This window comes from Sturnira hondurensis, unplaced genomic scaffold (assembly GCF_014824575.4).
Source record: "Sturnira hondurensis isolate 20B ecotype Veracruz unplaced genomic scaffold, ASM1482457v3 Scaffold0001872, whole genome shotgun sequence".
Taxonomy (NCBI): domain Eukaryota; kingdom Metazoa; phylum Chordata; class Mammalia; order Chiroptera; family Phyllostomidae; genus Sturnira; species Sturnira hondurensis.
In genome coordinates, this window is record NW_028074503.1 from 3,966,779 (window position 1) to 3,981,620 (window position 14,842).

A 14,842-nucleotide genomic window follows, 5' to 3' on the forward strand; every position below is an offset into this window, starting at 1 on the left:
AGTTCAAGGAGTTCATCATCACCAAGCCCTTATTATATGAAATGCTAAAGGGACTTATATAGGAAAAAGAAGATGAAAAATATGAACAGTGAAAGGACAGCAAACTCTTAGTTATCAACAACCACACCTAAAACAAAAGCAAACCAAGAGGACAGCTAGATCAGGAGTGGAACCATAGAAATGAATGATTACATGGAGGGTTAGCAACAGGGGAGTGGGAGCAGGAGAAGGGGGGAGAAGGTACAGAAAATAGCATAGACAGTAGGTAGAAAATAGATAGGGGGGAGGGGGAGAATAGTGGGGGAAATATAGAATCTAAAGAACTTGAGATACGTGGTTATAAACTAAGGGGGGGAGAATGGTGGGGGAGGGAGTGTGCGGGTGGAGGGGAATGAAGGGGGGGAATAGAACAACCGTAATGGTATAATCAATAAAATATATAAAAACAAAACAAAAACAAAAATGAAGGCAACAAACTAAAAATAAACCAGCGGGACTCTATCAGACAAGAAGCTTGTGCACGGCAAAGGAAATCATCAATGAAGTGAAATGGCAACCGACTGAATGGGAGAAATATTTGTAAATTATGTATCTGATGAAGGATTAATAAAAAAAATACAAAGAACTCACACAACTCAACAGAAGAAATACAAAACAACCCAATGAAAAACTGGCAGAGAAACTGAACAGACAATTTTCCAAAGGCATACAGAGGTACGTAAAAAGCTCCTCAGCACCACTAACCATCAGGCAAATGCACACCACAGCGAGATATCACCCACACTTGTCAGGATATCTAGTATCAAAACGAAAAGAGGTAAAAGCTGGCAAGGAGGTGGAGAACCCCTGTGCACTGTTGGTGGGGATGTGAACTGATCCAGCTACTATGGAGGACAATTTGGAGCTTCCTCAAAAATTAAAAATAAAAGCACCATGTGATCCGGCAATCCCACTTTGGGGTATATACCCAAAGGAGATTCAACCATTATCTCAAAGAAACAGTACTTCTGTGTTCACGGGAGCATTACTCCACTGGCATGTTGCCTCTTCCAGCTCCTGGAGTACCAAAGTCTGCGGCTCGGAACTCAGCATTTGACCGCCCAACAGATTATGTTACCTGTTGTTGTGTCTTGGCCAGCTTATCTCGCTAGCTACACAGTAATACAGTTCCTGAAGGGAGGGACAGAATCCCTGCCTTATCTGTGTGCGTCCTCATCCCCCAGGGAGAGAGGAGTGCATGGCAAGTGCCCCCTGCCCCACATACCCCTATATATTCCCAATACGCAGAGGGTTTATTCCTTATTCAATCATCTACTACAATGCACCGCACTTACCTACCCCCTTCACTGGAGCGCAAACTCCTGGAAGGCAAAACCCTCTTGTTTAATGATTCACAATAGTTCACATAGCGAAATGAGGAAAAGTATTATTTATAGACAGAAAAACAAGTATTAGGAGTTTACAGCGCCAAAAAATTCAGTCGTTGTCTGTAGCAGTTAGCAGTACAGATAATCTTCCCTACCTTCTTTATGCTTTTCTGTATTCTCCAAATTTCCTAAAGTGAACATTAATTGATTTTCCAACCAGGGGTAAAACAAGATATTTCAAAACCTAATACTTTCAGCCTCGTAAAAGGAAAAGACAGGAAAACTAATCCTGCACCACGGAAATGGGATAACAACGCACACATTTACTTGTTCGTCATAAAACACACAAGAGAAGAGCCAAGTGTGAGTGGAATGATAGAAAAAGTGGATCAGCAAAATGCGCTCAGGCTGGTCCAGTCCTACGTTCCAAGGACAGTGAAGCATTTGGGTTAAAAGGGTAGGTTGTGCACAGCAAGTGTGGGGGGGGGGGGTAATGGAGAGTTAGTAGCTAATGGTACAGACCCTCAGTTCTGCAAGATGAAAAGACTTCTGTGGGGGGAGGGTGGGGTGGTAGCAGCACAATGTTAATGTATTAGATGCCACTGAGCCGTCTATTAAAAAATAGGTAAGGGAACCAACTTAATGCCTTATGGAATTTTCCACAAATTTTTTTGGAAACAAAAAGGAATGGGCTCTGAAATCAAATGCCCCTCACTCTGACTGCTTGTGTGGTCATGAATAAGCCCCTCACCTTTCCCCCAAAGGGGGATTTCATTACGTACCTTCACAGGGCTTGTAAGTATGAGATTAATTTATATAAAAACATTTAGGCTAGTGCCAGGCATACGTTAAGCGAGCAGTAAAAGTTAGGTGTTCTCCTCACTACTAACAATACAGTGCCACATTCTCCAAGACTGCATGGAGGGAAGCGGCTTCAAAGGTTGGGGTGCTTCGCCCTGTCGCCTGAGCAGCCGAGCTATAAAGAAACTACTTGGAGCAGTCTGGCCTTTGAGTTCTGACTTTACTAAGGGAGTGATGGGAAGGATGTCTGCTCCTGCAGCAGCCCAGCCAGGAGGGGTCGCTGCAGTTCCCGCTGGCAAGTCCTCACTGCTGGCTGGCTGGCTGTCCAATCACCCAGACCACAGCAGGGGTGACCCAAGCCCATCCCTGGGAGACACAAACTGCTGCTTCTGGCTTATTCGGCATTTCACCTTGTTGAGCACGATAACAGGTAGAGACTGTTTTAAAGAAATTTAAGAAATTTATTCTTAAAGAAATGAAGAATTTTACCTATAAAATTGATTCTGGACATTTTTCCCTAAAAAATATTACAAGGACCATAAAATGCTCACTGAGGGAATGAGAAACATGTTGGGGGTGATGTGGCATTTGTCCTTCCCTAATTACGGAGGACTGGACAGGAATCCTGGCCTAGGGACTGTCTTTCAACTCTAAAGCACCTCTTGCATGTTGCTATTCTTCACATGTTTTGCTGGGAAAATATATGACACAAGCAGAATGGGACAGGGAAGTGTCTACTAGCCATCTGGCTAGATGTTACATGAGTCAGCAAGGCAATGGAGAATGTGGTCTGAACTCTGGAGACCCAGACATGAAGGACATGGTTTGACCATCACTTCAGTGGGTAGATTAGTTTTTAATCATTTGGAAAACTCCAAAAATTCTAAAGGGCTTTTAAAATCCAATTCTGAAATCTAGAATAATTTAAACACCTTCCAGTCTTTTTGGTAACTCGGAATGTAAGCCTTCAGGGAAAAGTAAGGGTACACACCTGGGCAAAATAACAAAGGAGGGAAAGAGAAAGACCCGAGAGATCTATGCACATAGATCCAGACTGTCACAAAAACCACTTCAACCTCGAGAAGAGTGTAACGTGCTATTTTAAAAAATAGCAATGGACTGGCAATCTTATTTCTTCTATTAGTCTGTAATTATTTTAAAATAATCTTACAATTAGTTTAATTAAAAAAATCTACAGTTCCCTGGATATGTAGTGAAAAACTGAGTGATACCAACTATATTTTGTTCCCTCTTGGAAATTCATGGATCCTTTTTTTTTTTTACTTCCTATACAATCAACTTTAGTATTGCATTTACTAGATGTTGTACACAACTAATTAGTATTGTGTATCAATAGGAAAAGCAACAATGCACATTATGAAGGTCAAGTTTCAGGAAGAAACATTAGCTGGAATACTTTCACCACTGAGAGATTCAGGCAGCTGGAAGATTAAATATTGATGCCAGGCAATTCTACCTTGTGACCCAGCTAAAAGCAAAGTTTAAATTTATCCATGTAAATTAATGGCGACCAATGATGAAACTGAGGAAATTCTTATTTGTGACTGCTCATCAGCTGATAAACTGAGAAGACAAAAAAAAGAGAGAGAGAGAGAAGGCTGCTTGATCGCTTGAGGACTATATAAACAATTCAAAAGCAAGGCCAAGTTTGATGTCAAGAGAAATGGAAAATATTTTATATGTATGAAGTCTAGTATTGTAATGCCCAAATGTGCACATATTTTAAGATCTGGGTTATAGAAAGAAACTCAACTTATGTCTTAGGCGACATCTGTCTCCTGCAGCCAGCCTGCAGGCAGGGTCCTCACCCAGGTGTGTGAACCGAGTGCTAAGTAGGCTTCTAGGCTCTTCCCTGATGGTCAAGCATTGGCCTTGTTCCTTGAGTGTGCCTTCCGGAGGATGAAGCTGGCAAGGAATCCTTTCTCCACAATTCCCCTACATGCCACAGCTAGCAAGGATGTGAAGTCATCCTTCCATTTGTGGACCGCAGAAGGCCAAAGGTCTCTTTCCTACCTTGTGCTACTCAGTCTGCTCCCTTTTCATAAGATGTCAATGATCGACTAGTTTATCATGGCATGAGGTTCCTGTCATCGGAATACCACTGATCTGTCTAAAGCAGTCACACTAAGGCATCACAAGACAGTCCTCCTGGGACCATTCTGCAAGAGCAGTCTGAAGAGGCCTCATGCCTTCTGCTGCCAGTCGCACCAGTTCCACAGCTCTCCCAGACTGGCCCCGGGGAACGTGCCAAGGGTAAGAGGGGAAGATACAGACCCCAAAATGAAGAAACTATGGAGCAGGAAAGGGCTGTGCATTTGTGTGTGAAATGACCCACACCTTGGTACAGCCAGTGACAAAAACAGGGAGGAAAAGAAAAAGAGACTATGAGGAAGAAGGCAAACAAAAAGGTATTCCTTTCAGGCGCTGGAAGGCAGTGCCAGCCCTCTAGCTGGAGGCATTTAGCTCAAGCCCGCCATTGGCCAGCTGGGAATGTGGAAGGACAACAGCAGCGGCACCGGCTGGAAGCTTGCTGGATGGAAGTCATCAAAGTACCCAAAGACTGTCTGGAAGAGTCCTGGGCTGAGATGCTGCAGGGATGAGGCCTCCAGATGCTCATCCTCCACACTGCCCTCTAGACAGAGATGGGATCAGATCACTGGGGAGAAGTAGGGAGGGGGCTGTAGGAGGAGTTTGCCCAAGGCAATGATAAACAGCCTAGAACGGGATTGGCTGAGAAGCTGATGCCTCCAGAGCCCAGGGAAAGATTTGAGCAGCACTTGAGCTAGGGCTCTTTTCCTCAAGGATGCCTCAAGGATGACCTTGGGGCAGCTAGATGCCTGCATTTCTCAACAGATGATATTTTGGATGGAAGGAACTCCCGGCACAGCCTAGGATGGGCTGGCCTAGCAGAGGGCGGCGGGATTATTCCTCTTTGGGTGTTCTAGCGGGAGGGGCTCTGAGGCAGAAGCCTGGCATTCTTCCAAAATTGTGTAGCTTTTGCACCTTATGTTGTTTTTAGTTTGTAAACTAACCCTATAGAAATTAGATAATTAAAACTAATGAGGAATGACAGGAGAACTCAGGTTTTAAAGAGTCTAGCCTTAATTGATAGGCTTAAGTGAGAAATGCTTGTGGAAAGCTGTTATTCCAAAATTGTGAAGCTTTTGAATAAAGACGCCTTTCCTTTATCACCAAACCTCTGCCTCTGGAATTTTGCCTGGAGGGTGTTGGCTGGCAGTGTGGTCCCAACCCCCAACTGCTCTTCTGCAACACCCTCACCTAGAAGCTGACAAGCCCAAGAATGCACCTGTGCTAAAAGTGTCATGATGTACCTTTTCCCCACTTTTCTTTTTACAAATGCCCATCTACCACTTAAAAAAAATGCCTTGCACCATTCTGAATCATAGCATAGTATTCATGCCCTGAAGTGTAAAATTCTCCAGGGCACCAAATAAAGGGAGGTTTAGAAATATAGTACCAGAGTCCCAGCTGGTATAGCTCAGGGATTGAGCACAGGCCTGTGAAACATATGATTGTCAGTTCGAGTCCCTGTCAGGGCACATGCCTGGGTTGTGGGCCAGGTCCCCAGTGGGGGCGTGCATGAAGTGCAACCACACATTGATGTTTCTTTCTCTCTATTTCTCCTTCCCTTCCCCCCTCTCTAAAAATAAATAAATAAAATCTAATTTAAAAAGAAATACAGTGCTGGTATGGCTGAATGGGAGTGCTGGCCTGCGGCCCTGGTTCGATTCCCCGTTGGAGCACATGCCTGGGTTGCGGGCCAGGTCCCCAGTAGGGGGTGCACAAAGGGCAACCACAGGTTGATGTTTCCCTCCTTCTCTTTCTCCCTCTCTTCCCCTCCCTCTAAAAATAAATAAAATGCCACTTAAAAAGAAAAAGAACGAACAGTACCAGCATCTGTGAAACCTCTTTTAACCAAGGCACTATTAACAATCTCTGAGGGCTCGTGGCCTTCCCTGGTCCAGTGAGGGAAAGATCTGACTTTAAAACCAGGGTCTCCCAGCCATCTCTCCCACGTGGCGTACTCTGATTTCAGACCACTGCTGAGTGAGGTAGTACAGATGCTACATTTTGTTTAACCACTTTCTGCTTCTGCTGCCTCCCATCGCTCAAGTCAGTACATAATGCACCAGAATTGACAAAGCTCCAAAATTATCTAGATCTCTACTATCTTACATTTAAAATTCAAGAATCAGGCAGTTGTCACAGTGACACAACACGCTTATCTGAATCCCAAAATACCATCACACTCCTGACAGTTGACCTGGGTTACATCTGGGTGAGGTCTGGCCCTGCAGTTATGTGGCAGGGATTCTGTACCAAGTGAAGGAGCTAAATCTGAAATTTTTAGGGGAAAATTTTAAATCCCCTGCTAAAATAAAAGCATCTCATTAAAAATATTATATTGGCAAGGGTGTTTTGCATTTGATACTTCAGTTTTGTCAGCCCCTTGTCAGCACTGCAGGTGCATCTGAGTGAGAGGGAGCAGTGAATGGGTCGAGGTGGGAGCCCTGGTGACGCTTCTTCTGCCCCGAGACTGAGCTGCCGCCATTTCCCAGTGGATGGGATTTGGGACGGGAAGGAACTTGGGGCACAGCTTAGGATCCGGGAAGGGTTTTCCAAATTTTTGTTTTCAGTAACGCTAAGGGAGTCCTGGTAAAGTTGTCAGCTTCTGGATTGTTAGGGTGGGCGGGGATAGGAGGAAGCTCCTCCTGTCAAGACGGACATCCTCACAGTAACCTGAGTCCCAGGAAGAGACCACCAATGCCGTATTGCTTCTTCGTTCAGAGGGCACCAATCCCCAGCTCCCACGGGGAGTCAACGAAAATAAAACCCCACTACATTCCCTGCTTGGGCGTGACTTCTCCCAGCCTCATCCTGCAGACTGGGAGAATCTCACCTGGGTGCGCAAAACCCCAATAAAGCTCTTTATTGCCTATTTTAAGGCTGATTGGCATTTCTTTCTCGGCGGAGCCTAAGAAAACCTTTCATGGATCATAGAAATTTATCTTTGACAATATACTGATTTGGGGCATATAGATGGAACAGAGTCAAAGAACTGAATATTTCTACATAAAAACATAGAACTCCTACTCCCATCTGTCTATTAATATGAGCAAGCTTTTTCAATCCCTCAATCTATTAAATAAGAACATAACAGTTACTGAAAATCCTGTCTCTTTTTATCAATTGGTGACATTCATTCTCAGACATCTAAACCCAAAAGAAAAAAATCCATTTTTTAAAATCATCACCTGAGGACATTTTTTTCATTACCTTTAAAGAAAAAGGAAGGGGGAGGGAGAGAGGGAGGCGGGGCAGGGAACGTCCACATGAGAAACACCTATTGGTTGCCTCCCGAATACACTCTGCTCCCAACTGGGGATCAAACCTGCAACCTAGGTATGTGCCCTGACTGGGAATCAAACCTGCAACCTTTTGCTGTACTGCATGTTGCTTGAACTAACCAAGTCACACCGATCAGAGCCATTTTACCTTTTATGTAGGTATTTTCATAAATTCTGTAATGTTTGTTATTTTGATCACTCATATATTAATATTTATAAAAATAACTTGATGCAAAGAAACTTTACTACTAAATTCTTATGGTCACAGGATATAAATTTAAAATTTTTTAAGTTTTATGTGTACTTTTGTGATAGTAAAGTATAATAGAGTAATTAATTAATAAGACCTTCAAAGAAAAAAATTACTGTATTTTGCCATGCAATATACACACCCATGTTTTTGATCCAAACTTTCAATTAAAAAATCTTTCATTTCAATTTATTTTTATTTATTTTTAACTTTTTAAAAATACACATATTTTATTTATTTTTAGAGAGAAGGAAAGAGGGAGAATAGGAGGAGAGAAACATCGATGTGTGGTCGCCTCCTGAGTGCCCCCTACTGGGGATGCCCACACCCAGGCACGTGCCCTGACTCGGAATTGAACCAGTGACCCTTTGTTTCCAAGGCCGGTGCTCCATCCACTGAGCCACTCCAGCCAGGGCTCATTTCAATTTTTTTAAAAATATTTTATTTATTTTTCTTAGAGGGGAAGGGAAGGAGAGAAGGAGAGAAATATCAATGTATGGTTGCCTCCTGTGCGTCCCCTGCTGGGAACTGGCCTGCAACCCAGGCATGTGCCCTGACTGGGAATCGAACCGCGATCATGTGGTTTGCAGGCCCGCGCTCAGTCCACTGAGCTACACCAGCCAGGGCTCATTTCAATTTTTTAATTCAATTTATTTATTTATATTTAGAAGCAAAACCGATGATCATATTCCAGGGTATTCTTTTGTATACAGATATCGTTATTGCTTTCTAGTTATAACCCATACGCATAACTAAAATAATTAAAAACATTTACATAGATACAGATTTACTTCTAGCCATGTATACAATGCCCATCCTTATTTCTCCCTTAAAAATTTGGGCAAAAATGTGTGCATTATACATGGCAAAAGGCATGGTAAGTTAGGATAACATTCTATGGCCAACACAGAATGGACATATCTGCTAAAGAAGCAAATGAAACTTAAACTTTTCAACTCTTAGAGAAAGGTTTGCACTTGTATACAAACTTCATTGGTATTTGATTCCACTGGAAATCTTTACAAGAGTGGTAACATTTTGACTTTAATTTCATTTCTTATAATGATTCAGCACTACATTCTGTGACTCTAAGGAACTTAGCAAGCACAGGTCGGAACTTGCATGGCCCAGGGTGCAACTGTTTTCTCCAATTTTGCACCTAGGTGCCTCTCTTGTCTCACCTGGTGCTGGCTCAGTTTCCAAAGTGGCCTAACCCCTGGGCGAGTCTTGCTAAGAAATCCTAAAGGAAGGAGAGTGGCGAGGAGGAAGAAAACAGGGGAAACACAGGACAGTGGGATTATGAGATTAGAGTCCATCAAGAAAAAAGAGTGAGGAAATAAGAAATAAAGGTTTCGAACTACTAACCAGTATCAATATAGTATTAGTTCTGAGCTGGGAATCTGTTTAGTAAAAGCTTCAATCATAGACAGATTAGCATTGAATTCCAGTTATGTAAAGCATTCATTTCATGTAATATAATCCAAGATCTAGTAACATAATCCTGCCCTAAACAGACTGGGAGAAAACAGGCCAGCTGTCCTTAGTTTAGAAATCTAAGTTTCTATAGTCTTCTCAGAAAAAAGCAAAGCAAAGTGCATGTATGTGGGCGTGGAGGATGGGGGCCAGGTGAGCCTGGCTGGGAAGGTGCTGCAGGGAAATGAGGTCCAGGATGACAAGTGCCTGGAAAAATGCTCTGATTAAGACGAAATTAGCCCTGGCTGGTGTGGCTCACTGGATTGAGCACCGGCTTGGGAACCAAAGTGTTGCCAGTTTTATTCCCAGTCAGGACACATGCCTGGGTTGCTCCCCAGGTCCCTAGTAGGGGGTGCATGACAGGCACCACACATTGATGTTTCTCTTTCTCCCTCCCTTCCCCTCTGTCTAAAAATGAATAAAATCTTTAAAATATATATATAAAATTATACCTAAAACATACCTGGCAAGATAAGCATCTATCATGTGTTCTTAAAAGCCATGTATTTTGAATAATGATACTATGTCATCAAACTATGTCATCATAAAGGAGAAGCACTAATTTTAGAAAAAGGTGGGACCGGATTCCAGTTCAATATAGAATCGTGAGGTTTCTACCTGCAAGACTGCTCCCTGTCCACTCTGATCTGATATGCTCCTCCTATCCACAGAGGTATCATGAAAAGCTATGGGTCAATATATCCAGTGTCTTCCACTACATTTAAGACATATTATGAAATTAAGACACCAGAAATCTGAAGTTAGAGAAAGAGCTAGCTGAAAGGTGTACTGCACTCTCGTAACTAAGATTTACCCACACACCAAGTACCTAAGTGGAGTGTTTGGACTGTTGATTCTAATAGGAAGGGCAACAAGGGATTTTTCAAAGCGCCCTCAGTTCGAATTTAAGGGCAACTAAAACTGAGTACTGGCTTCGCCTCCAGGCACATCTATAGCAAAAATTACAACTAGATTACAAAACATTTCACCCAGATTCACCAGAAAATCGAGCCGTATGGAAGTCCAGTAAACCAAGGATTTAAAGAAGCCACATTCATCCAGACTGGCAGGAGGGGTGGTAGAAGGGGCAGTCCCATATTCACGTGCGTAGATAAAAATCAGGAGGGATACCTTGCGAGTGAAGGATCCCAGCCCCAGACCGGACCACCCAGCCCAGGGTCCAGTGCCAGGAAGATAAATCCCCATAACTTCTGGCTTCAAAAACCAGTGGGAGTTTGGGTGGCAGAAGAAACTGTGGGTTTCTCAAGAGACTTCTCCAAAAGGGCCCACAATGGAGCTAGGACTCACTCAGGCACGCCTGCTCTGGGATTCAGGACCAGGGCAATACCTGGAAGGGTCCCAGTGGCGTACAGGGAGAAGAGGAGAAAGTGAAGTGACTAGCAAGGGGGCACTGGCTGGGAAGACAGCTTCCTCTCTGGCAATCTCCAGAGGCCAGGCAGCAGCACTGTCCCCTCCTCGAACCCGCTCCTACACAAGTGGTCCCACCCTGCCAACTACTTAAGGTTCCACCCCACGCAGTTTACAGGGGCCTTTTCTACAACAGGCCACACTACTAAGACAGGGAGTCAAAGCAACTCCACCTAATACACAGAAACAAACCCAGGGAGGCTGCCAGATTGAAGAGAGATTGAAGAGAGAATATGGTCCAGATGAAAAAAACAGAACAAAACTCCAGAAAAGGAACTAAATGAAATGCAGATAAGCAACCTATCAGATGTAGAGTTCAAAACATTGGTTATCAGGCTGCTCAAAGAACTCACCGGGCACTGCAACAGCGAAAAAAGAGCTAGGCAGAAATGAAGGTTGCATTAAGTGAAATAAAGAAAAATCCACAGGGAACTAGCAGTGCAGGGAATGAAGCCAAGAATCAAATCAACGATTTGGAACATAAGAAAGAAATGATGAAAGCATTCAAGCAGAAAAACAAGAAGAAAAAATAATTTTTAAAAAAGAGGATAGACTAAGGAGCCTGTGGGACATCTCCAAATGTACCAACATCTGAATCATAGCAGTGCCAGAAGGTGAAGAGGAAGAGCAAGAAATTGAAAACTTATTTTAAACAATAATAAAGGAGAATTTCCCTAATTTGGTGAAGTAAATAGACATACAAGTCCAGAAAGCACAGAGAATCCCAAACAAGTTGGACCTCAAGAAGACCACAACAAGACACATCATAATTAAAATGCCAAAGGTTAATAATAAAGAATCTTAAAAGCAGCAAGAGAAAAGCAGAGAATTACCTACAGAGGAGTTCCCATAAGGTTATCAGCTGATTTCTCAAAAGAAATTTTGCAGGCCTGAAGGTATTGGCAAGAAGTATTGAAAGTGATAAAAAGCAAGGATTTACAACCTACTTTACCCACCAAAGCTATCATTTAGAATGGAAGGGCAGATAAAGTGCTTCCCAGACAAGGTAAAACTAAAGGAATTCATCATCACCAAGCCATTATTATGTGAAATATTAAAGGGACTATGTAAGAAAAAAGAAGATGATCAAAACTATGAACATTAAAATGGCAACAAATGCGCAATCATCAACAAGTGCACCTAAAAAACAAACTAAGTAACCAAGCAGAACAGGTACAGAATCATAGGAATGGAGATCACCTGCAGGACTATCAGCTGGGAGGAGGAAGCAGGAGAATGGGGGAAAAAGTGCAGGGTTAATAAATACAAATTGGTAGGTACAAAATAGGGGATATAAAGTACAGTATAAGAAATGGAGAAGCCAAAGAACTTAATATGCATGACCCATGACCATGAACTAAAGGGGGGACTGCTGGAAGGAATGGGGATACCAGGCGGAGGGGGCAGAGGAGAAAAAATTGGGACAAGTGTAATAGCATAATCAATAAAATATGTTTAAAAAACTATGATTGCTATTATTTTCCAAGTTTGACCTATTTTCTTTTCGGGGATGGAGGGAGACAGATATTAGAAGAGTCAATATTAAAAATTAGTTTTAAAAGTTTACTTTAATTTGAATTCATTTTCAAGAGACTCTGTACTTGAAATCTCAGTTGCTAACACTTACACCTGAGTGTTGCCGCTGCCTGTGAGAAGGTATCGTGTGACGGAGTGTCCAGAGAATGATCCTCCCAAAAGACAGGCAACTTCCTTTCAATCCACAAGAATAAGTATTCCTCTAGAACATTAGTCTTTGATAAAACCTCAGCAGAGAGTACTTTCCAAAAACATAATTTCCCCTGTAGCTCTTTCTCTGTGATTTTATTCAGTCAGTTCTGTACGTAGATGGGTTTCAAAATAGTCTGTGGTAACCTTTCAATCCAAATAGCTTTGCTTTTATTGGCTTTATTTTATGACTCAGCATATACATTTATTTGCATAAATATACCTGCACCTACAAATAAAAGTAAAACCATTCTTCTAGAAAAAAGAGTACCTTTCAAAGCATAGCAGCAGGAATGAACCAGCATAACAATTTCCCAACCATTAAAAGAATGGTCTCCATTTAGACAGATGCTGGTTACTAGTCTGAACAAACTCATGTTCCCCCCATTAAACCGGACACTCAGTGAAATGAGAGATGGCAGGAGACAGACTCACGCAAGTGCTTCCCACAATGGCCAGCATGACTAAACCACACCTGAGGTTTTCACACCAACCCTGCTGACCAAGTGACCTTTGACAGATGTGGTACCAACTCTATGGGAACTGTGGGTTTCATCCCTCAGCAGGTTGCCAAATCAATTTCATGAACTGGAATCCATTAACTTAATACAATAGGAAATATCATGTGTTATAATAATAAGTATTCTTTATTATACTATTATTCTAAATTAAAACCAGTGAAACTGGTTTTAATTTAAGTGCACACATGCATTTGGATCCTGGATCGCAACAGTGAATGTTTACTAAGGTTTTGAAAATACTGACTTAGGAATATAAATAAATATTAATTTTTGTCCTGAAAATTTCAGTTCCAAAGAGACTACCATGTATACTTAATATGTTATTTAAGAGCATGGGCATTTGGTTTGTCGGGATCAATCTTCACACAGTGAAACAGGATTGGAGCCCTAGGTCTTCTCATTCTCAGGTGAGACTAACTGTCAATAATAATATGTAGCACTCCGTTAAACCAGGGCTATCCTAGACATTTTACATCAATGACTTTTTCAATCGCTCAATAGACCAATAAGGTGCAGATTAGTCTCCTAATTACACACAGGAGGGCATGCCACTCTGGGAGGTGTGGCAGCTCACTCAGGGCCTCACAGACACGAGGGGCCGCATCACCCTGCTACAGGGTTTTTAGGTGAATCACTCTTCATGCAGTAGGATCGAAAAATACTTGCTCAGAGTGAATGTTTCTGGGATTAACTCCTTGGAAATTACATCTAGGAAGTCTCATGACATTACCGCAAGAGGAGAGCAAGGACATTAGAAAAATGCCCACGTGGGCACATCACCAGTTGGAAGGACTTCTAGTATCAGAGCGGAAGTGTTTGGAGCGTTGTCCTTCTCCGTGCAGGAGAGCTCCTTGAGCGACTCGGGTTGCACACTAAACTGTAAATTTCAGAAGGTAACGTGCAGGCAGGCAGATTCTTTAACAGCTCAGGACTATGTTTAAATTTTCATCATTCTGGTTAATTAAGGGTCATGATAGAAGAATTATGAGAACTCGACTCAGAACTCTAGCCTGACTGACTGAAAGTTGATGACTATTTCAAAGGGAATCCAGGGATTTACATAATAGTAAATCTTGCCATCTGCTGCCCTGCCCCCTGGATCAGCTCCACCTGCACAGGTTGCTAAGTAGAAATGTATTCCAGGGACCTATTGGGTAATATACCACAGTACAAACTCAAAGTGCAAAAACTTGCTCTGTGCACAGAAATCTAAGTGAACGTATACTCTACATGGTGGGGAGTCCATTCTCTGAGCAAAATCCTGGGTCACTGGATGGGGAAATACAAGTGTGATCGTTTTCTTTTCCTGCTACCTTACAATGAGAAGTCCAATTAAAGTCACACTAAATGGCATAAAGATCGGTTCATAGTCTGGCAGGAAAACCTGATAAGACTCTTCTCAATTTTTGATTCTCAAAAGTTCCCCTAATCATTGCTGGGCATCATTTTTATGCCAACACTAAGATTCTCTTCCAGAGGACATACAATGAAGCGTGTATCTGCTTAACGTTACATATAAAATTGACAGTTAATTTACCATTCCAATACATTTTCTGAGGATACTCCAGATACTGAAGTCATTTCTGGAAAACATAGGTGAGGGCAAGCTCGTTCTGAAAAAAAAAAAAGAGAAAGAAGAAGAGAAAAATAAATATTTAATTTAAGCTATTGACATTAAGAAGAAAAGGGTAGCGTCATTAATATGAGAGCCACAGGCACGAAAGCACATACCTTAAAAACGTGCATCACAGACAGGGCCAGACAGGTCAGTCTGGGGCTGTATGCCTGTTCACTGCTACTGTGGCCCCTGCGCAGTTTCAGGGCAGACCGTTCGGCCCCACGCGTTTCCTGAGGCTATGACCTGAACCCACCCCGGTCTCTCCAGCT

The 14,842-nt window shown here is 42.5% G+C and overlaps 1 protein-coding gene across 6 annotated transcripts in view; it reads right to left on the bottom strand.

Annotated features, from left to right (window-relative positions):
* OSBPL1A (oxysterol binding protein like 1A) overlaps positions 1-14,842 on the bottom strand; it is a 213,414-nt gene that overhangs the window by 19,561 nt on the left and 179,011 nt on the right. For all 6 annotated transcript variants that reach the window (XM_037032020.1, XM_037032009.1, XM_037032029.1 and 3 more), the window contains one exon: positions 14,493-14,568. In XM_037032020.1, the coding sequence (XP_036887915.1) occupies positions 14,493-14,568 (76 nt within the window). The remainder of the gene's footprint in view (positions 1-14,492; positions 14,569-14,842) is intronic.